The sequence below is a fragment of the Equus asinus genome, chromosome 15, assembly GCF_041296235.1.
Source record: "Equus asinus isolate D_3611 breed Donkey chromosome 15, EquAss-T2T_v2, whole genome shotgun sequence".
Lineage (NCBI taxonomy): Eukaryota > Metazoa > Chordata > Mammalia > Perissodactyla > Equidae > Equus > Equus asinus.
The window spans coordinates 19,581,428-19,602,925 of NC_091804.1; the positions used below are offsets into that span (position 1 = coordinate 19,581,428).

At 40.6% G+C, this 21,498-nt stretch overlaps 1 protein-coding gene across 7 annotated transcripts in view; it reads right to left on the reverse strand.

Annotated features, from left to right (window-relative positions):
• Positions 1 to 21,498, reverse strand: part of ATRN (attractin) — a 177,323-nt gene that overhangs the window by 24,565 nt on the left and 131,260 nt on the right. For 4 of the 7 annotated variants that reach the window (XM_044748857.2, XM_070485645.1, XM_070485642.1 and 1 more), the window contains exon 25: positions 4,327 to 4,388. In XM_044748857.2, coding sequence (XP_044604792.2) covers positions 4,327 to 4,388 — 62 coding nt within the window. Of the gene's footprint in view, positions 1 to 2,004; positions 2,251 to 3,007; positions 3,039 to 4,326; positions 4,389 to 21,498 lie in introns of those variants that run through there. The other 3 variants (XM_070485640.1, XM_070485643.1, XM_070485644.1) reach the window with 3 other exon arrangements.

The following is a 21,498-nucleotide window of genomic DNA, read 5'->3' on the forward strand; positions in this document are numbered from 1 at the left end:
CCAGACTGTTAAATAACTGCATTAAAGGGTGATTAAGTGCTATAATAAAAACATGAGTAGGGCAGAGTCCAAGAAGGGGTGGACTCCAGGGTGAATATGTCTGGAGAAGACTTCGTAGAGTAGGCATAGAGTAGGCAATTAGGCTGGATTTTGAAGGAGTAATATGACAGGTCAGTGGGATGGGGTTTAATACCTTTGAGGCAAATGCAGAAGAGAACTAGGTAAGCGCACCACCCCTCCAGGCCCAGCTGCTCACATGGCCAAAAAGGAAGGAAATGACAACTATCTTGGAGGGACTCAAAATTTAGTGGAAGTCACAGGGAAAAGATTCATGAAATACTGAATTTGCAAGAATATAGGATTATTCTTTGGTCCCACTCTGGAGGAACCATGGAAGATGGCTCATGGCGGTGAGTCCTGGCTGCCTGGCACCAAGCAGAATAAAAAAATGTTGGGAGGGGTGAAAAGAGATACTGGGATTTTAATTATTCTGTGGTAACACGAGAGTGGGCAGTTTCCTTTTGGAATCTACGTTTCTGTGGAAAGAAGAGATTTCCTTGTGAACAGGGGGAGGTTTCATAAATTTCCAGCATTCCATATTGCTGGGACAGAGGTCCTGTGGTGCCCACTCGGCTCCAATAAGCTAAGCTGGGTATACTGTGAAAAAGGAAATAAAAGAGAGTGAATTCCTGGCCTAGCGGAGGTGTGGCCTTGGAGGTGAAGTAATTAACATCCTGCCTTGATTCACTGATTCAGATTCACAGTTTCTAAGGTCTATCCATTTGGAAAAATAATAAAGCTATATCCAAGTAGATTCCAGATGGATAAAGGAAGACCTAAACATGAAAAAACAACAGTAGATAAAATACTCATGAAGAAAATACAGGAAAAGACTGACACATCTGCTTGGTAAAAAACGGGGTTAAAAGACAAACAACTGAACACACAACATGTTAATGGTCACAAAATACAATGAGGTCCTAAATTTCAGTAAGAAAAAGGCAAATATCCCAATAGAAATATGAGCAAAGGATATGAACAGGTAATTCAAAACAAGAACTCTAAGAGATCAGTAAATACCACTCATAATTAAATCCAAATTCACACAAGATACCAGCGATACCTCCCAGAATGACAAACTGAAAAATAATGACAATTTCTAGTGTTGCTGAGAAATAGTAATAGTAAGAAAAATGGCAGAAATAATAAGAGAAATTACATTCCTGCTGTAGGAGTATAAATTCATGCAACTGTTCTGAGGGGCCACTTGGCAGTGTTTTCACATTTTGATATAGCAACTATAGGACAAAAAATTTTCCCAGAGAGATATTCATAGAAAAATGCAAAGACATATGCAACAAAAATTGAGGACAATCTAAGAGTCAATCAAAAGAGGAATGGTTAAATAAAATATAGTACTCATACTATGGGAAAAGCTGCTTAGAAAAATGAGGTGAATCTCCACATGGGAAAAGTTAACCACAGAACACTGAGTAAAAAAGCAAGTTACATAACAACACATAAAGAGGTAGCCCATTTTACAAACCAAAGAATTGGAAAAACCACAATTTACATATAGTGTGTATACACAGGGAAAAGATTTTGGAAACATATACACCAAAATATTAACAGTGGTAAATTTCTACATAATAGGATTAGGGGAAGTTTGAACTTTATCTTTATGTTGTCTGAAGTTTTCTTACGAACATAAATTACTTTTGGTATTTTATAAGAATTCTTGTCTTCATGTTGATTTTCTACTTTAAAAAGCCTGAATGAAGACTTAACATTTTGCTTTAAAATATTTATATAGTTTAGCATTATTTCATCACATCTTTTTAGACTGTCCCTATAAATTTTTTCCTTTTGCGTTATCTGTACCATTGCTGTCCAAGAGAATTGTAATGCGAGCCACATATGTAATTTTAAATGTTGTGGTTGCCACATTAAAAAGTAAAAAGAAACAGGTGAAATTAATTTATATATTATTATATTAATTAGTAATATAGCTTTATTTAACCCAAGATAGCCAAAACATCATTTGAACATGTGACCAATATAAAAATTATTGAGGGGGCTAGCCTGGTGGCGCAGTGGTTAAGTGTGCACGTTCCGCTTTGGCGGCCCAGGGTTCACCAGTCCGGATCCCGGGTGCGGACATGGTACCACTTGGCAAGCCATGCTGTGGTAGGCGTCCCACATATAAAGTAGAGGAAGATGGGCATGGATGCTAGCTCAGGGCCAGTCTTCCTTAGCAAAAAGAGGAAGATTGGCAGCAGTTAGCTCAGGGCTGGCTAATCTTCCTCAAAAAAAATAAATAAATAAATAAAATAAAAAATTATTGAGATATGTTCCATTCTTATTTTCTAATAAGTCTTCAAAATCCAGTGTGTAATTAATTAATTAATTAATTAAATCTGCTTTTTCTCCCCATGTCCCTCCAGTACATAGTTGTATATTTTAGTTGTGGGTCCTCCTAGCTGTGGCATGTGGGACACCACCTCAGTGTGGCCTGATGAGTGGTGCCACGTCCACATCAGTGAAACCCTAGGCTGCCAAAGTAGAGTGCAAACTTAACCACTCACCACGGGACCGACCCCGAGTGTGTATTTTATATTTATAAGTATACCTCAATTTGAACATAAATTTTTATCAGAAAATATTTGATGTGTATTTAGATTTCATAAAATTCACATTTGAAAAAGTAGATTCACATATCCAGGTTGTTCTAAATGTACTTAAAAGTTTTCTGATAATTTAATCATATTATCAGTTTTTAAATTACATTTAAATTAGTTAACATTAAATAAAATGGGGGCCAACCCAGTGGCGCAGCAGTCGAGTTCACACCCTCCACTTTGGTAGCCCGGGGTTTGCCGGTTTAGGTCCTGGATGTGGACCTACACATCGCTTATCAAGCCATGCTGTGGCAGGTGTCCCACATATCAAACAGAGGAAGATGGGCACAGATGTTAGCTCAGGGCCAGTCTTCCTCAGCTAAAAAGAGGATTGGTGGTGGATGCTAGCTCAGGGCTAATCTTCCTCGGAAAAAAAATTAAATTAAATGAAACATTGAGTTTCTCAGTCATACTAGCTACATTTCAAGTGCTCACAAGCTACATGTGACTAGCAGCCATCAAATCCATACCAATCTTTTAGCTTTTTGTTTGTTACTATATAGTTTTTATTCCTACTTGATTATTCATCACTTAAAACAAGTTTGAACCTTATCTGTTTCCTTGGTTATGTAATATGTCTCACTGGTCAATCTGGTTTTGTGCCAGTGCCACACTGATCACTATAGCTCAACAAAATGCTCACTATCCAGGAGGGCTAGTGGACTGTCTCCACACCCTCTCCATTTTTTTCTCAGTCATTCTTTCTTGATCTAGATATGCTGTAATTTTGAACAATTTTCTTAAACAAAGTAATGCAAACATATGTAAATTTCATTTTTGTTGGTGAAATATAAAAATATAATTGATTTTTTTCTTTCTTAGAAATACTGAATGTCTTTATTAGATTCTCTTATCTCCCTCCAAGAGTGGAGGGATACAACAGTTATTTCTCAGTGGAGAAGTTATCATCCAGAAATTACATGAGTGGAAGGAAGGGGATTTTGTGTACTTATGGCGTGGTGGGAGTTGTTGGGTGAGGTAACATAAGACAATAAATCCTCATCTTCTAGAGTAGGACATCAAAAGATACCGGGACTAAAAAGTCAAGAAATAGTGCAAGCATGGAGAAGTAAAAACCAGCTGAAACAATTTCAAGTGTAGCGAAGTGAGGGGTGGGAAGGTGTGGGGCAGGATGCTGTCGCTTTGTCTTACAAGCACTGTAGCACTTGTCTTTTTCAATTATGTGTATATAGTATTTTCATAAAAACAAAATCAAACTGAAAAAAATATATATAAAAATAAGACTTCGAAGGGCCTAACAAGTCACTTTAAGCTTTAAAACTCTGGTTAATCACGTGAATCATCTCTTGAACAAGAGGAATCATACATGTGGCACATATAAGTAAGTGTTGCTTCAACCCCAAATTCTCCCCACATGAAGAGCCAAATTATCTACATTTTAGTATAGGGTACATGAAAAGCTGTCTCAAAAGGCCAGAACATATAAACCAAATGTTTTCAATTTATCAGATTAGACTGAATTTACACTTTTGTAACTGACATGTAACTTTTCAGGAACATATATAAAGTTAGTTTGATCTGTTGTGCAAACACACAGGATTATTCATTTATCTTTCATTAGCTGATAATTAACGGAATTAAGCGCCTGAATCAAAACAACAGATATAGTTTGTATAAGTGAAATTACCTGAAAAAAGTCACGAAGAACTGTACCAGGTCCATAAAATTGCTGTGCTGGGAGAAGGCAATCTGTGACAGAGAACAGGTAGTGTGATTAGTAGGTTACAAAACAGCACCATTAACTCAGCCTTCTTGGTTCAAGAGTTAAGTTTAAAGGCATACTTTAAATTTTCAAGAAGAATTTAATGAAATTTCTGTCAATTGAGGAAAAGTGCCTCATCCCTGTAGTTTCTTTTCTTGCTTAACTGCCAACCTAAAAGTACTATCTGAGGCTTTGACACAAACTCCCACAGCACCCCTCTGCTCTTGACATCAGATCTGTGTTCCAGTCTAACCGTGAAGACTTCTTGGACTCCCACATGAAAACCCCAATGACAAGCAGGGCAGCTTGCCCCCTTGTGCCTTCATCAAGAGCAAATGCTCTCCTGGTCTGTTCCAAATTCCAACTCCTGGATCTTCCCTGAGGTGGGTAGCCTCACCTTGTGCCCTTCATATCTTTGACACTTATGTGCTTAATATGTATGCACTTCAAGATAGTGTCTTTTTTTTTTTAACCGAATCTCAAGTTTTACTACATTGAATATCATCTGACAATCAATATAACACCAATGGGAACTTAAATGACTTCATTATGCAGTTAACAGTCTTTACACCCAGAATATAAAAAATCCCTAATGTAGTTGATAAATCCAAGACACCAATGACTAAGAGAGGCAATGTTTTGTGTACTACTAAGAAAAAGCACTGCCAATTAAACTAACGATTTTAAACTTTTAAAATCATTGACTGTAAGGTGCATCATAATTTCAGAGATATTAGAATATGAAAAAATGCGCACCTCAATATTTATTACTAAGTTTGATAGCTGTGTCCTTACTATTACCTATGATACACCTAGTGCCGGCCATGGTACATAGTGAGCTCTCTGCTTTTTTAAGGGAACACAGCCCTCCCTTGAGAGATAATGGTACTACAAATGAAACAGTTATTGAATAAAATCATAATTGTTCAAGTACAGACAGTAAGTATAACAAGAATCACAGAGATAAACGATCAGCATCTTGTTTTTCTAATCCCACCCAACTCCCCGACTTTGTCAACCCCTACCCTATAGTAATGCAAGAAAAGTGCTAACCCCAAGCCCCAGCACAGTAACAAGTCAATGCTTTGGGTTCTTCTTACAGCTAGGCTCACAGAGGCAGAAGAGGTTTCCACTGTTTTGCCTTTTTGATGGTTTTATTTTCTTTTTGACATTCCATAAATAAAGTTCCAATACCACCTAAACTGAAGTTTCTGTGTCCTCCCGGTAGCCACCATTTGTAATCAGAAATATGAAGATACATAGATTTAACTCATAGATAAGGAGAAACCCACTTCTTTGCTTTTCATTCATTTATTACAGTAACCAGTCTTAAATAAGAAGGTTCCCTGAGAGAAGGAAAGCTGCAGAATATGGCCACAGCCCTCACATAAAAGCTTTTTAATAATGGGGCCAGCCTGGTGGCGCAGCAGTTAAGTGCACACGTTCTGCTTCGGCGGCCCAGGGTTCACCGGTTCGGATCCCAGGTGCAGACATGGCACCGCTTGGCAAGCCATGCTTGTGGTAGGCGTCCCACATATAAAGTAGAGGAAGATGGGCACAGATGTTAGCTCAGGGCCAGTCTTCCTCAGCAAAAAGAGGAGGGTTGGTAGCAGATGCCAGCTTAGGGCTAATCGTCCTCAAAAAAAAAAAAATTAAAAAAAAAAGCTTTTTAATAAGACTGGAGAAGAACAATTATATCAACAAGGTTATTCAATCTTGAAGAATGAAGATTCCAGGTTACAACACATAAAGGAGAAGAAAATAGATTCGAGTCCACCCAATTCTGTTGAGATTTTAATCTTTTAAAACATTAGTATGTCCTCAGTGTTTCAACTTAAAGAAATCCATGAAATGCTTTTACTTGTTGTGGGGTACCAAAAAGTTTGGATGCTAATGGCACCTTCTAAAAACCTATCCAGTGTCCAGGTGCCCTGTGCCATGTAACACTCTTCAGGGCAGCTCCCCCAGCTCTAAGATCCCAACAATTAGCCTGATGTCTTGCTGAAGAAGGGCCATACCACATTCATGCCCAATTTAAAATCATAAAGAATCTATATAAACTGGCTGCCAGCGTTGCTGGTATCCAAGACTCACATTACTCTAAAAGGGGTTCTTTTTTCTTGAATGTTTATCATCTAAGTCTCCACAGTTACAAGGTTTCACAGCAAAGCAAAAGTCTTAACATAAAAATGTTTATGAATGGATTAGCCTTAGAAACATCTAGCCCTGCTTGACACCGCACCCACTGTGTCAATCTTGGTTGATTAATTGATTGATAGAGTGATGAACTTATTGTCCAAACTGAGAACTTCTGAGAGTGAAGGCGAGTGCTATTAAAAATTACACTAGGATAACAAGCAGGAATTGGGCTGACCTGCTTACAGACTGTCAGACAATGCAAACCAACTGCAAAATCAATCTTGCAAAAGACAAGATTTTAGTGAAAGTGATGTTGGATAACTGATCACACAAAATCACTGACAAAGACTTGCCCAAATTATAAACTGGAGAGGGACAAAGGATAAAGACATAAGTCCTTCAAAATACTCTGAATAGGATTAAGAGAGGATCTTGAGAAAGCTGATGAGGTCCTTGACTATTTTTAAATCACGCTGTAAAGTAAAATCTGAAGTGAAGGACTCATTTGTGCTATCTTATCTCTGAGCACCATATGCACAACTGAAGCCATGCCTCTATCTTCTTATCTTGCATGACTTTTCTTCATAGCCTTCACATGTACATTTATTTATGGTCTTTTTCTTCCACTAGAAAATAAGATCCGTGAGGGACTCTGCCGCTGACTACTATCTCTAGTGCCTAAAGCGGTGATTGGCATGTAAGAGGTGCTTAATAAATATTTGCTGAATAAATGAATATGATAATTGGAAAACTAATGACCCCACTTCCTCCCTAAAACTCAGTAGGATCTAACTGAGTTTTCTTTCTTCTAAGAATTGGCTCATGGTTGCAACCATAATTTAACTTTGTTAACTATAAAATTAAAATAAACATTTTTCATTCTTTTGAGTTTCATTTTTCAAAATACTATCCCAATCAGACCTTTCCTTTCATGATTTATTATGAAAATGTTGAAGTGTGTTTGTGGGCTTTTCTTGATACTGAAGATAATGAGGACTTCCTATAATAAAATCTATTTAATACAAAGAAGAAAATCTCGTTACAATTTATAAACAAAACACAATGTCATTCCTCTCGTTTTCGAAACAGAAGGTATCACTCTCCACACTCCAGGAAATCTAGAACGTATGTCCCCTCACATTTCCACAACCTGCTGGAAACTCAACTTCCCACAATATGTTTGATTAAGGTGTGCTTGCCCAGGGGGCTTTCTGGGCGTGTTAAATAAATTATGAAAAATGAAACTCAGAAACCTAGTCAGCCCCAGGATTTGGGGTAGGATATTGTAGACCTACACTTCTTAAGCGCTAATTTTGTGCTTCAGTCAAACAAGCGTTTTCAGGTTGCTGTGCCACTACAGCATGGGATCCTTCTGTCAACAGAGTGCCTTCCCTGCCCATTTGCAGTGCGGGTCCTCCCTGCCCCTTGTGGCCCAGCACAAATGCTCCCTTCCTGATTCAGGAGCCCCCTCCTCCAATGGGAACTGGCTCTCTCTTCTCCACACTCTCTCAATACTGATCGACTTTCCTTTCAGAGCATGAGATTATCACATGCTACCTTACACTATGGCTACGTACATAGAATATCTTGGAAAAGAAGATTCCTGTATTTTCTGTCTATAAAAATATCTATTTCTGACTTTAATTGTTGCAGGAGAAAGAATAAAAAGCTAATTCCCTCCCTCCCACACAAGAGCAGATATACCTTTGTATTCCAAGAAGTAGACCATATTCTCAAACCTTGGAGAGCTTGTGACAAATCCTGAATCCTGGGCCCTATTCCTACTCCTGCAGCTTTAAGCTCCCCAGATGATTCTGATGTTGGTGTCCAGAGGACACACTTTAGGAGACTATGAAATAAGGAATTATAAAAAAAACAAATCTCCTCCCTTGCTCCTTCCCATGAACAATTTCTTTTGCATTTCAGGAACTACACTGAAAAAAATTTGTAATTTTTACTTGGAAGGTTCGGCCCCAAAAGAAATTAACTTTGATCTTCCCCAGGGGTGGGGATGCGGGTGAGGGGAAGGATGAGGGTACAGGAAGAGACGGTAGTGCTTTGAAACAAAGAGAGAGGCATGGCCCAAACCTTGAGACCAGGAAATGGAGAGGATGTTTTAGAGCTTTGAAAGTGCCAGGGAATATGGAGTGATTGCATGGTAGGGCTGGGGAGGTTCTGGAGCCTCCGTGCCCAAGCCTATCACATGGGAGCGAGGACAGCTGCCTTCAAACAAACCTCATGGCCATGGGCCAGGGTACCAGGATCAGCAGTCAATGAATGAAGATCAGAGGACCTTCCCCCAGATCTCTGGACTCAGTTAAGCCTGGAGGTTTCTGTATGTCCCTGAGAGGACGGGATGGGGCTCTGTGAAAACAGAGGCCGAGAACAAATTTCTGATCACCTATGGTGGGTAGAGGCTGAGCCCAAGAATACTCTAAAAATAAGAAAAGTAAGACATTCCTTATACTCAACTACCATGGAACAAACTCTTTTTTTTTTTTAATTTTTTTTTATTAATGTTAGATTACAACCTTGTGAGATTTCAGTTGTACATTTTTGTTAGTCATGTTGTGGGTACACCACTTCCCCCTTTGTGCCCTCCCCCCACCCCCCCATTTCCCTGGTAACCATCGATCAGATCTCCTTATCAATATACTAACTCCCACCTATGAATGGAGTCATATAGAGTTCGTCTTTCTCTGACTGGCTTATTTTGCTTAACATAATACCCTCGAGGTCCATCCACGTTGCTGTGAATGGGCCAATTTTGTCTTTTTTTATGGCTGAATAGTATTCCATTGTGTATATATACCACATCTTCTTTATCCAATCATCAGTTTCTGGGCATGTAGGTTGGTTCCACATCTTGGCTATTGTAAATAATGCTGCGATGAACATAGGGGTGCAACGGACTCTTGAGATTTCTGATTTCAGGTTCTTAGGATAGATACCCAGTAATGGGATGGCTGGGTCATAGGGTATTTCTATTTTTAACTTTTTGAGAAATCTCCATACTGTTTTCCATAGTGGCTGTACCAGTTTGCATTCCCACCAACAGTGTATGAGGGTTCCTTTTTCTCCACAACCTCTCCAACATTTGTCGTTCTTGGTTTTGGATGTTTTTGCCAATCTAACGGGGGTAAGGTGATATCTTAGTGTAGTTTTGGTTTGCATTTCCCTGATGATTAGCGATGATGAACATCTTTTCATGTGTCTATTGGCCATATTCATATCTTCTTTTGAGAAATGTCTGTCCATGTCCTCTGCCCATTTTTTGATCGGGTTGTTTGTTTGTTTGTTGTTAAGCAGTGTGAGTTCTTTGTATATTATGGCGATTAACTCTTTGTCGGATAAGTGGCTTATGAATATTTTTTCCCAATTAGTGAGCTGTTTTTTGGTTTCAATCCTGTTTTCCCTTGCCTTGAAGAAGCTCTTTAGTCTGATGAAGTCCCATTTGTTTATTCTTTCTATTGTTTCCCTCAACTGAGGAGTTACAGTGTCCGAAAAGATTCTTTTGAAACTGATGTCAAAGAGTGTACTGCCTATATTCTCTTCCAAAAGACTTATTGTCTCAGGCCTAATCTTTAGGTCTTTGATCCATTTTGAGTTTATTTTGGTGTGTGGTGAAAAAGAATGGTCAATTTTCAGTCTTTTGCATGTGGCTGTCCAGTTTTCCCAGCACCATTTGTTGAAGAGACTTTCTTTTCTCCATTGTAGGCCCTCTGCTCCTTTGTCAAAGATTAGCTGTCCATAGATGTGTGGTTTTATCTCTGGGCTTTCAATTCTGTTCCATTGATCTGTGGACCTGTTTTTGTACCAGTACCATGCTGTTTTGATCACTGTAGCTTTGTAGTATGTTTTGAAATCGGGGATTGTGATTCCGCCGGCTTTGTTTTTCTTGCTCAGGATTGCTTTAGCAATTCGCGGTCTATTGTTGCCCCATATGAATTTTAGGATTCTTTGTTCAATTTCTGTGAAGAATGTTCTTGGGATTCTGATTGGGATAGCATTGAATCTGTAGATTGCTTTAGGTAGTATGGACATTTTAACTATGTTTATTCTTCCAATCCATGTGCAAGGAATGTCTTTCCATCTCTTTATGTCATCGTCAATTTCTTTCAAGACAGTCTTGTAGTTTTCATTGTATAGATCCTTCACTTCTTTGGTTAAGTTTATCCCAAGGTATTTTATTCTTTTCGTTGCGATTGTGAATGGGATTGAGTTCTTGAGTTCTTTTTCTGTTAGTTCATTGTTAGTGTATAGAAATGCTACTGATTTATGCACGTTAATTTTATACCCTGCTACTTTGCTGTAGTTGTTGATTATTTCTAATAGTTTTTCTATGGATTCTTTGGGGTTTTCTATATATAAGATCATGTCGTCTGCAAACAGCGAGAGTTTTACTTCTTCGTTACCTATTTGGATTCCTTTTATTTCTTTTTCCTGCCGAATTGCTCTGGCCAGCACCTCCAGTACTATGTTGAATAGGAGTGGTGAAAGTGGGCACCCTTGTCTTGTTCCTGTCCTCAGAGGGATGGCTTTCAGTTTTTGTCCATTGAGTATGATGTTGGCTGTGGGTCTGTCATATACGGCCTTTATTCTGTTGAGGTACTTTCCTTCTATACCCATTTTATTGAGGGTTTTTATCATAAATGGGTGTTGGATCTTGTCGAATGCTTTCTCTGCATCTATTGAGATGATCACGTGGTTTTTGTTTTTCATTTTGTTGATGTAGTGTATCACGTTGATTGACTTGCAGATGTTGAACCATCCCTGTGTCCCTGGTATAAATCCCACTTGATCATGGTGTATAATCTTTTTGATGTATTGCTGTATTCGGTTTGCCAAAATTTTGTTGAGGATTTTTGCATCTATGTTCATCAGTGATATCGGCCTGTAGTTTTCTTTCTTTGTGTTGTCCTTGTCAGGTTTGGGGATCAGAGTGATGTTGGCTTCATAGAATGTGTTAGGGAGTACTCCATCTTTCTCAATTTTCTGGAACAGTTTGAGAAGAATAGGTATTAAGTCTTCTTTGAATGTTTGGTAGAATTCTCCAGAGAAGTTGTCCGGTCCTGGACTCTTATTTTTGGGGAGGTTTTTGATTACCGTTTCTATTTCCTTACTTGTGATTGGCCTATTCAGATTCTCCATTTCCTCCTGATTCAGTTTGGGGAGATTGTAGGAGTCTAGGAATTTGTCCATTTCTTCCAGGTTGTTCAATTTGTTGGCATATAGTTTTTCATAGTATTCTCTTATGATCTCTTGTATTTCATTGGTATCTGTTGTGATTTCTCCTCTCTCATTCCTAATTTTATTTATTTGCGATTTCTCTCTTCTTTTCTTGGTGAGTCTGGCTAAAGGTTTGTCAATTTTGTTAATTCTTTCGAAGAACCAACTCTTTGTTTCATTGATCCTTTCTATTGTCTTTTTTGTTTCAATATCGTTTATTTCTGCTCTTATTTTTATTATTTCCCTCCTTCTACTGACTCTGGATTTGTTTGTTCTTCTTTTTCTAGTTCTGTTAGGTGTCGTTTGAGGTTGCTTATGTGAGCTTTTTCTTGTTTAGTGAGGTGGGCCTGTATTGCGATGAATTTCCCTCTTAGGACTGCTTTTGCTGCATCCCAAATGATTTGGTATGTCGTGTTCTCATTTTCATTTGTCTCCAGATAATATTTGATTTCTTCTTTAATTTCTTCAATGATCCATTGTTTGTTGAGAAGCGTGTTGTTTAGTCTCCACATTTTTGCACCTTTCTCTGCTTTTTTCTTGTAGTTCATTTCTAGTTTCATAGCATTATGATCACAAAAGATGCTTGATATTATTTCAACTCTCTTGTATTTATTGATGTTTGCTTTGGTTCCCAAAATATGGTCAATCCTTGAGAATGTTCCATGTGCACTTGAGAAGAATGTGTAACCTGCTGTTTTTGGATGAAGTGTTCTATATATATCTATTAACTCCATCTGGTCTAATTTTTCATTTGATTCTATTATTTCCTTGTTCATTTTCTGTCTGGATGTTCTGTCCATTGGTGTTAATGGTGTGTTGAGGTCCCCTACTATTATTGTATTGTTGTTGATGTCTTCTTTTAGTTCTATTAAGAGTTGCTTTACAAATTTTGGTGCTCCTGTGTTGGGTGCGTATATATTTATAAGTGTTATGTCTTCTTGGTGAAGAGTCCCTTTTATCATTATATACTGTCCCTCTTTGTCTTTCTTTATCTGCTTTGCTTTGAAATCTACCTTGTCTGATATTAGTATAGCGACACCTGCTTTCTTTTGTTCATTATTAGCTTGGAGTATTGTTCTCCATCCCTTCACTCTGAGTCTGTGTTTGTCTTTGGGGCTGAGGTGTGTTTCCTGGAGGCAGCATATTGTTGGGTCTTGTTCTTTGATCCATCCTGCCACTCTGTGTCTTTTGATTGGGGAGTTCAATCCATTTACATTTAGAGTGATTATTGAGATGTGGGGGCCTACCACTACCATCTTGTGTCTTGTTTTCCGGTTTTCTTCAATTTCCTTTGTTTCTCGTCCCATGGTTTAATCTGTTCTGATGAAGAGCTGCTACTCTCTGTTGTTGTCCTTCTACTTATCTCCTCTGCTCTTGGTTTTGTAGCCCCTTTCCTTTTTAGGATTTTTCAGGAATGAGGGTTTTCCTGAGGATTTCCTGAAGAGGAGGTTTTGTGGCAATGAACTCCCTTAATTTTGTTTATCTGGGAAAGTTTTTATTTCTCCATCGTATTTGAAGGATATTTTCGCTGGGTAGAGAATTCTCGGCTGTAGATTTTTTTCCTTCAGATTTTTGAATATATCATTCCACTCTCTTCTAGCCTGTAAAGTTTCTGCTGAGAAATCTGCTGATAGCCTGATGGGGGTTCCTTTGTAGGTTAGTTTCTTTTGCCTGGCTGTCCTTAGTATTTTCTCCTTCTCGTTGACTTTTGCTAGCTTCACTACTATATGGCGTGGAGTTGGTCTTCTTGCATTGATGAAGTTTGGAGATCTATTGGCTTCTGTCACCTGAAGATCCATCTCCCTCACCAGATTTGGGAAGTTCTCAGCCATTATTTCTTTGAATAGGCTTTCTGCCCCTTTCTCCTTCTCTTCTCCCTCTGGTATACCTATAATCCTTACGTTGCATCTCCTAATTGTGTCTGATAATTCTCGGAGAGTTTCTTCATTTCTTTTTAGTCTTACTTCTCTCTCCTCCTCTGCCTGCAGCAATTCTATATTGCCATCTTCCAAATTGCTAATTCTTTCCTCCATATTATCGGCCCTACTGTTCAGTGCATTTAGATTTTTCTTAATCTCCTCTATTGTGTTCTTCATTTCCAATATTTCTGTTTGGTTCTTCTTTATCGTATCAAACTCTTTTGTGACATAGCTCCTGAACTCGTTGACTTGTCGGTCAGAATTCTCTCTTAACTCATTGAGTATTTTAATGATGGCTGTTTTGAAGTCATCATCATTTAGGTTATATATCTTATTTTCTTTGGGATTGTTTTCTGTGTATTTGTTATTTTCCTTCTGTTCTGGAGATTTAATGTATTTTTTCATATTGCTTGATGTTGTTGATTTGTGCCTCCGCATAGAGATAGAGTTTAGTTGCTCCTTTCACTTGTTTCTGCTGCTGCGGTGGGGGAGCAGCTGTTTATACTGCACCAACCAGGAACCCTATCCACGGTTGCTAACTGGGCTTGGGCCCCTCCTCGTAGTCACAGTGGTCCTTTGGATTCCCTCCTCTGCCATGGGGGCCGTCACAGGGGGGGCTTCAGCCTGCTGGTGCCGACTGTTGCAGCCCACCTAGACATGCTCCCTCCTTGGGGTCTGCAATGGTGTTATGGGCTTTTCCAGTGGCCAGGGGTAGGATCACTTATATTTGTCGCTCCGTCACTGTCGGCACTCACAAAATCTCACTTGTCCACTATGGGTCGCAGGAGAGCTATTGGCATCTTCTACAGTCTGTGGTTAGTTCACCTAGCTATGCTACTTTTGTCCCGGGGTCTTCCAGCCTTGTGGCTGCCGGATGGGTGCTTTCTACGAGTGCTGTGCAGAGGCTTTCCCTGAGGCTGCTGTGAGCCTGTAGGGTTTCCCCCTAAGCTACGGAGCTGGGTCGCTGGAACTCCACCCAGCCCCAGTCCTCTCCGAGATCTCCGGCAATCCCTAGCCCCACGGGGCGGGCAACGGCAGCTGGGGGTCACCCCACCCTCTGGGATTCTCTCCAGGACTTTCCCCTTTCCTGGAGTTGTGAATGCTAGGCGTGGCCCCTCCGCTAATGGCAGACAGAGAGTTTTGTCTGCTGCCCGGGCGGAACTCTGGAGCTTCCCCTCCAGGGCGCGGAGTCGGCCTCTGGAGCTTCACCCAGCCCCAGTCCGCTCCGAGATCTCCGGCAATCCCTAGCCCCACCGTGCAGGCAGTGGCAGCTGGGGGACCTCCGCACCCTCAGCGATTCTCTCTGGGACCCTCCAGGCGCCATGAACACTAGGTGGGATCTCCCCGCCAATGGTGGGGAGAGACTCTCCCCGCGGGCTCAGGTGTGTAATTCTAGAGTTTCCCTCTGCGTTTAGGAGTAATTGCGGGGGGTTTAGATAGGGTTCTGGTCACCTGTTTCCACCGTCACTCCTCTGTTGTGTGCTCGCTCCTGCCCTAGATGTGTGTTGATCTTCTGGGGGGCGTCCATTGGAAGAAAGCCGCTTGCAGGTACTAGGCTGTTCGGTCGGGGTCGGAGAGTTTTCACCTATTTCCACATCCTCCCGGAGGAAAGTCCGTCCGCCTTCCGATGTATAGTCACGTGGGTCTCTCAGACGTCCTGAGATGCTGTCTGGATATCCTTTGTTAAGCGATAAGTGTCCAAATAATTGTAGACTCGAAGGGGGAGAGACAAAGAGGACTACTCACGGCGCCATCTTGGATCCAACTCCCAAATTCTTTTTTTTAACATACATAATTTGTATCTACTGTGCACAATCCACAAAGTAGATACTCAAAAACTTAAATGAATGGATAAATGAATATTGAAAGAATAGAAAAAAATCCACTGTTTAATATGGAAGGTTTGAAAAGAGAGAAGGAAAGACCTCTAAGTTGCCTTTATCTTCTCCACCAAGCACCATCTTCATTGTTACGAGCATGCAAGACATGAAGAGGATAGGAAAGACAAGTTGGGCACGCAGTGAGGTGAAGCTTTCTAGCTTCGAGGCAGCACCTGTCAGGCTCTGAGAAAACCCAGCGTCTCTGTGTACCTGGTAGAATCTCTGTGGGCTGCCCCCATGGTACCCTGAGGCCAGCAGCTCCCTCCAGGGCTCAGCTCCACCTAGTTTGGGAGCTTGTCCAGACCAGGGCCCCGCTCCAACAAGACTCCCTCCGAGAGGCCAGGCTCTACAGACACTAAAGATCTCACATCAGGCCACCAGAGAGGGCCTAAGTGGCCATGGCTGCCATCTGGACTCCTGACTTCACCATGCCAATCCTGCCACATAGTTCTGGACACTGCAAGACTGGAAGCCAGGAGAGGACTGATTCCTCCCATAGGAACTGTCTACAAACAGATTTCCACTCAGGCCTCAGCTGTGCCCAGGCTGGAAGATTCTGTGACCAGTGGCTGAGCATATTCTAACCTGAGTCCAGTGCTGCCACCTCAAGTTTTGCTGTGACACAAAATACCTTTTCTTGAAAAAAAACAAAAAGGAAAACCAAAGTTCTATATGGAATTCTACGTTGAGACCACAGGCCCTGGACTGGATCCCAGTGCCCATCACCTGGCCTCACACACCACCCACATAATGCTGGTTTGTGCTGGCACAGAAAATGTATACCCAAGCTCTGGTCAGAGCCTCAAGGCCAGTTAATACCCTCGAGCCACTCATTCCTGACGTGCAAGCTAACACTCACCATCTGTCCACTCCCAACCGCCCACCTCAATACTGCTCTGTGCTTTCTTCCCCGAATTTCCTTCCAGCCACTCCTTTCCACCACTCTCCAGAATTCCTATTCCATTTTCCCATGTTCATTAACAATTTAAAAATCATTAAGAACTACATATACTTGGTTGAAATATCAGCAAGTACCAAGGGGCTAATCATGCAAACCAACAGTTCCTGCTTTCTCTCCTCTTTTAAGGCTTCTCTCCAGAGGCCCCCACCTTTAAATATTTCTTTTCAGTTCTTCTGGGGGTTACCTTTTTATCACTAACGCTTTTTTAAAACTTGTCATTTCTTGATTAGCCACTTTAGGTATCACTTACTGACTTCCTACTGTAATAGAAGGTGATTTAGGCCATCATCCCCTCCTCTACTTCCAATATAGCTATATCACTGTTTTTAGTGCCTTTGTTAGTTTCTGTGTCATTATCCTGAGGGTGATGGTGATGGAAAGATGTCAACAACGACAGGATATGGATATAACACCCTTGGATACAGGGAGAGGATGTGCGAGTTACCCACAAACAGCTTCAGGAGACAGTACAGCCACAGCCCACTGGAAGGTAACTTCCCAGGCCTCACAGCCTACTGGGAGGAGCCCTCAGGCCTCTTGATGCACCCCTGCCTGGGGGTGAAGTCAGTAGCTCTCAGGAAGCTCCTTTTGCCATTTTCACCAGTGTAGGGTATGCTGGGCTGAGAGACAGGTTTTTGCCCCTGACCACTGACTGTTCTAGAGACTGCCCAATAGTCACCAATAGCTGGTAAAACCTGAGTACAATGCAGTGTGCTTCCTGCGAAGTAAGACAGAAGGTCAGTTCTGACAGACATCCCAGCTGGCCTAGATGTGCTATGTCCCAGCTGGCCTAGGCTGCAGGTCCAGCTGAGACATATTCCTGTAGCTACTTTTAGGAGTTTAAATAATATACTTGGACTTTTATTTCTTGCTCTATCACTTGTATTATCTTTCTCATTTTTTTTTTTATCATGGAAAATTTAAAACTTTTTTAAAAAGTAGAGAAAATAGTATAATGAACACAGTGTGCTTATCATCAGCTTTAATAATTACCAGCTCATGGCCAATCTTGTTTCATTCATATTCTACCCACTTTCCCCATGATCATATTATTTTGAAGCAAATCCCAGGCTTCCTATCATTTCATTCTTAAGTATTTCAATATAGACAGTATCTCTTAACTACCCTCTTTGTAAAAATTAGGGATGCGTGCATCCTCACCCCTTCCTTTTCTGCTGTCCTCAACCCTTTTGACAAAATTTCACCCTAGAACAATTCAATCCTCTAACACCACACTGTGTAGACTGCAACAACAAATTCTTGGTCTCCAAATCCAGCTGGCTCTTCAACACTGGTCAGCAATCACTCTGATAATATCAGAAAAAGCTGTCAGTGCCTTTAGAAAAGTTACAAAAAAGAACTAAATTATGACACCAACCCTAAAGTTCTCGTACCTACAACTATGCATCCATCTAATGCACGTTTATAGAGTGTCTACAACTGATTAAGACTATGCTATAACACTGAGGACACAGAAATATAAAACAGAGTCCTTGTCCTTAAGGTAATCCTTGTATAGTGAAAAACCAGACAAGTCCACAGCTGTGGAGGCACAGATGAGGAAAGGAAGTTGCTATGGGATATGCCTAAGTGTTATCAGATGGACCCCTCTTCTGGGTTTCTGAATACAAAGTCTACCTGAACTTCCTAACTCACGCCTGGCTACTTCTAATCCATTCTCCCAAGGGCTGACAGAGGAGTCTTTCAAAAACACTGATCTTAGGTCACTTCTTGGCTTAAAACATTTCAATGACTTCCAGTAGTTTTCAGGCTACAGTTCAAATCTCTCAGCTGAAACTTCCAGTCTCTTAGTGACAGCCTCTGTCTAGCTCTCCAGCATCTTGCTCACAAGCACTGTCACTTCAGCTCTGCTAAACTCCCAGTAGTTCTTCAAGGTGATTGGACATGACCTTTCCCCACTCTAAATACCCCCAATCCTTGACCTCATGTTCCTTAAGACTCAGCTCTGGTATTGCCTCTCTTCACTCAGACTCAGGTGACACAGGACACTTGTCTCTTCTCCCAGGGCTCCCAGAAGCACGAGGGCACACCCCACCACCCAGTGTCTGATATAGCTCCTGCTGTCCATTCATGGCTGCTGCTCTGGGCCAGAAATTCTGCTGAGTGAGGGGATTTTAAAGGAAGCCTACTGGGTCTTGGCTATAGAGATGACAGGAAAGAGGTCTGCTATAGATGGAGATTTATCCAACCCAGCCATAGGTGGTGTTCATGGATAGTGTGGATGAAACTGTCTAGGGAGAAAAGGTGCAGAGGAAACCCAAGGGAATAATGGCATTGAAGAGCTGAGAAGAAACAGCCAAACCACAGGTGAAAAGCAGAAGAGAGACTTTCAAGAAGGAATAATAAATAAGGATCATATTGAAAACCACAAGGTAGAACCTTAAATGCCTCTTGAAACAAAGAAAGACTCATACTTTACGTAATTTAATTCTAAATGTATTTCAGGGCTGTATAATTCTTAAAACTCTTAAGGTACAGATATCTAACACTAGGAGGTATGTATATAGATAAGTAGTATTATTACACAATAAATATAAACATTAAAAGTCTACCTGACATTATTCATAAGAGCCAGAGTGAAAACAACTCAAACACACATCAAGGGATGAAGAGATCAACAAAATGTGGTATATCCATAGACTGGAATATTATTCAATCTTAAAAGGAATGAATACATATTAAATATGGATGAACTTTGAAAATATTTGCTAAGTGAAATATGCCAGTCACGAATGACCACATATTATGTGATTCAATTTATATGAAATATCCATAATGGGCAAATCCATAGAGACAGAAAGCAGACTGGCAGTTGCCAGGGGCTGGGGGGAGAGAGGAATGGGAAGTGACTACTGATGGGTAGGGAATTTCTTTTTGGGGTGATGAAAATATTCTAAAATTGATTGTGGTCATGGTTGCACAACTCTATGAATATACTAAAAATCACTAAATTGTGCACTTTAAATGGGTAAATTGTATGGTATGTGAATTATATCTCAATAAAGCTGTCACTAAAAAAAGTATATCTGAGTCAACAAAAGTTTCATACATCCTTGCTCAGTATAGCAATCTTGTTAGCACCCATAAACATAACTCTTAAACCAAAATGAAAGCCCGGTTCTCAGTACAAATCTGTGCTGCCTTCACTTGTGAACACTAGCCTCTTACACAAACTAGCAGATGAAACACACAGCACGGAGAGGGCTTTACTATTAGTTCCACATTACAAAAACCGCCTCTGTTGCAGAGCCAGTACCCAGCCAGAAGCCCAGCTTCACCACCCACCTTCCTGCCTCACCACCACGTCTGCCTGTCCACTCTCTATCTTAATACCTACCTTCCCAAACTACAGGCATGGCGAGGCCAGTGGAGGCCCTGCATACTGGAGAGAACACTTAGGATCGCTTTCAAAAAGCAGCGGCAGAGGGAGGGGCACTCACCCACAAGAGCAAATGACCAGAAAACAGGCACAACTGGCCCCAACACACCCACCACGGGTCTTTCCAGTCGGGGTGGTCTTTTTTTATTTTAAACTGCATCTATAAAGATTTTTATAGTTAGTTTCAAACTCCCTCAGTTAGCAGTTATAGGTTTTGATCTGTTCCTAATTATGGAAAAGAATTCTGGGATCAGCTCGGAGAGAAGGAACTTGAGTTTAACATTACCATTTTTAAAGCACCAATGTTTACATGAATTTCTGAATAGAGAATTAGATTTCCTCAGTTATTTTGCTTTAAAAAATGAGAATCAGAGACAAAAAAGACAAATCTTTGCCTGCAGTGAAAGCCATACCGAAATTTAACTGAATGGCCTATACTGTACCACTTAAGACATTTCCCTAATATCTTCCTTAAATAAGTCTCAACGTTGTTAGCAAATTTGTACAGTATCTAAGTGCGCATGGGTGTGTTTAAGAGCTAACAACATCTAGAAAAGCAAATGTTCTGAGGAAAATAGAGCAATAAAGAAACAGATAGCCCCCTTTGTCGAGAACACGAGTATTTGCCCAGGAAGACGCAAGCTCAGCCCTCCACACAGCGCACATCAAGATACGGTCCCAAGTGCAGAGAGAACTCATGTGGATCAGGCTGTCATGTGAAGACACTGAGAACACACGATGCCACAGGTCTAATGACACTGTTTCCAAATACTGCAGTTAGTTATACCAAAGAGCATAAAGACACATTTTCAATGGAACTTACCTGCTTTTTCAAGGCAAGCTTGGCAAACTAAATGGTGAGCACACCATCGTTTATTTTCGAAAGTGCTCCTGAATGCAGCTTTCATAAGTGGACCTTATTCCAGTGAGTGAGCCAGCCCAGGTAAAGAGCACCAAAAAAATCAGGCAGAAAACTGGCATCTCTTTGATTCTTAAACTTAAAATCAGTACTTAAAAAGTAAGGGTGGGGAAGAGATTCCTCTAGAAGGAAAGGCTCTAAAACCATTTCAGTGACTTTCAGAGGGTGGAGCAACAGGGCATTGGGAGGAAAAAAACTAGAACTCGGCATTGGCAACAGCACAGCTATCTCCAGCACAAAAGCCTGTTTATGTGCACGGAGTCCTCTTTCCAAATGGGAAAAGCGTCAGCAGCATAAGTCAAGATTCTCGCTAAGAATCTTAAAAATACTTATTTCTCATATTTCAGCTATAAGCAACAAAGCTTGAAGTTCAATTGGATTCAGAATATAATGAAGTATGAAAACATTCTCAGCTTAAAACAAGTCAATAAATAATATTTACTAGAACCCAAATCAAGTCTTTTACAAATGCATGTGATGTATAATTTGATAGTGTTAAGAGATGTTACCAAATTGAAATTGTACTGATTGGAGCCTAGAGCTCAACCTCTCTAGGGTCAGATGAACAACCTAAATCCCTGGTTGGCTCCCAAGATTCTTACTACCTTGGTACACCCTGTATAATCCCCTTTCCTTGAGCGTGGGTGGGC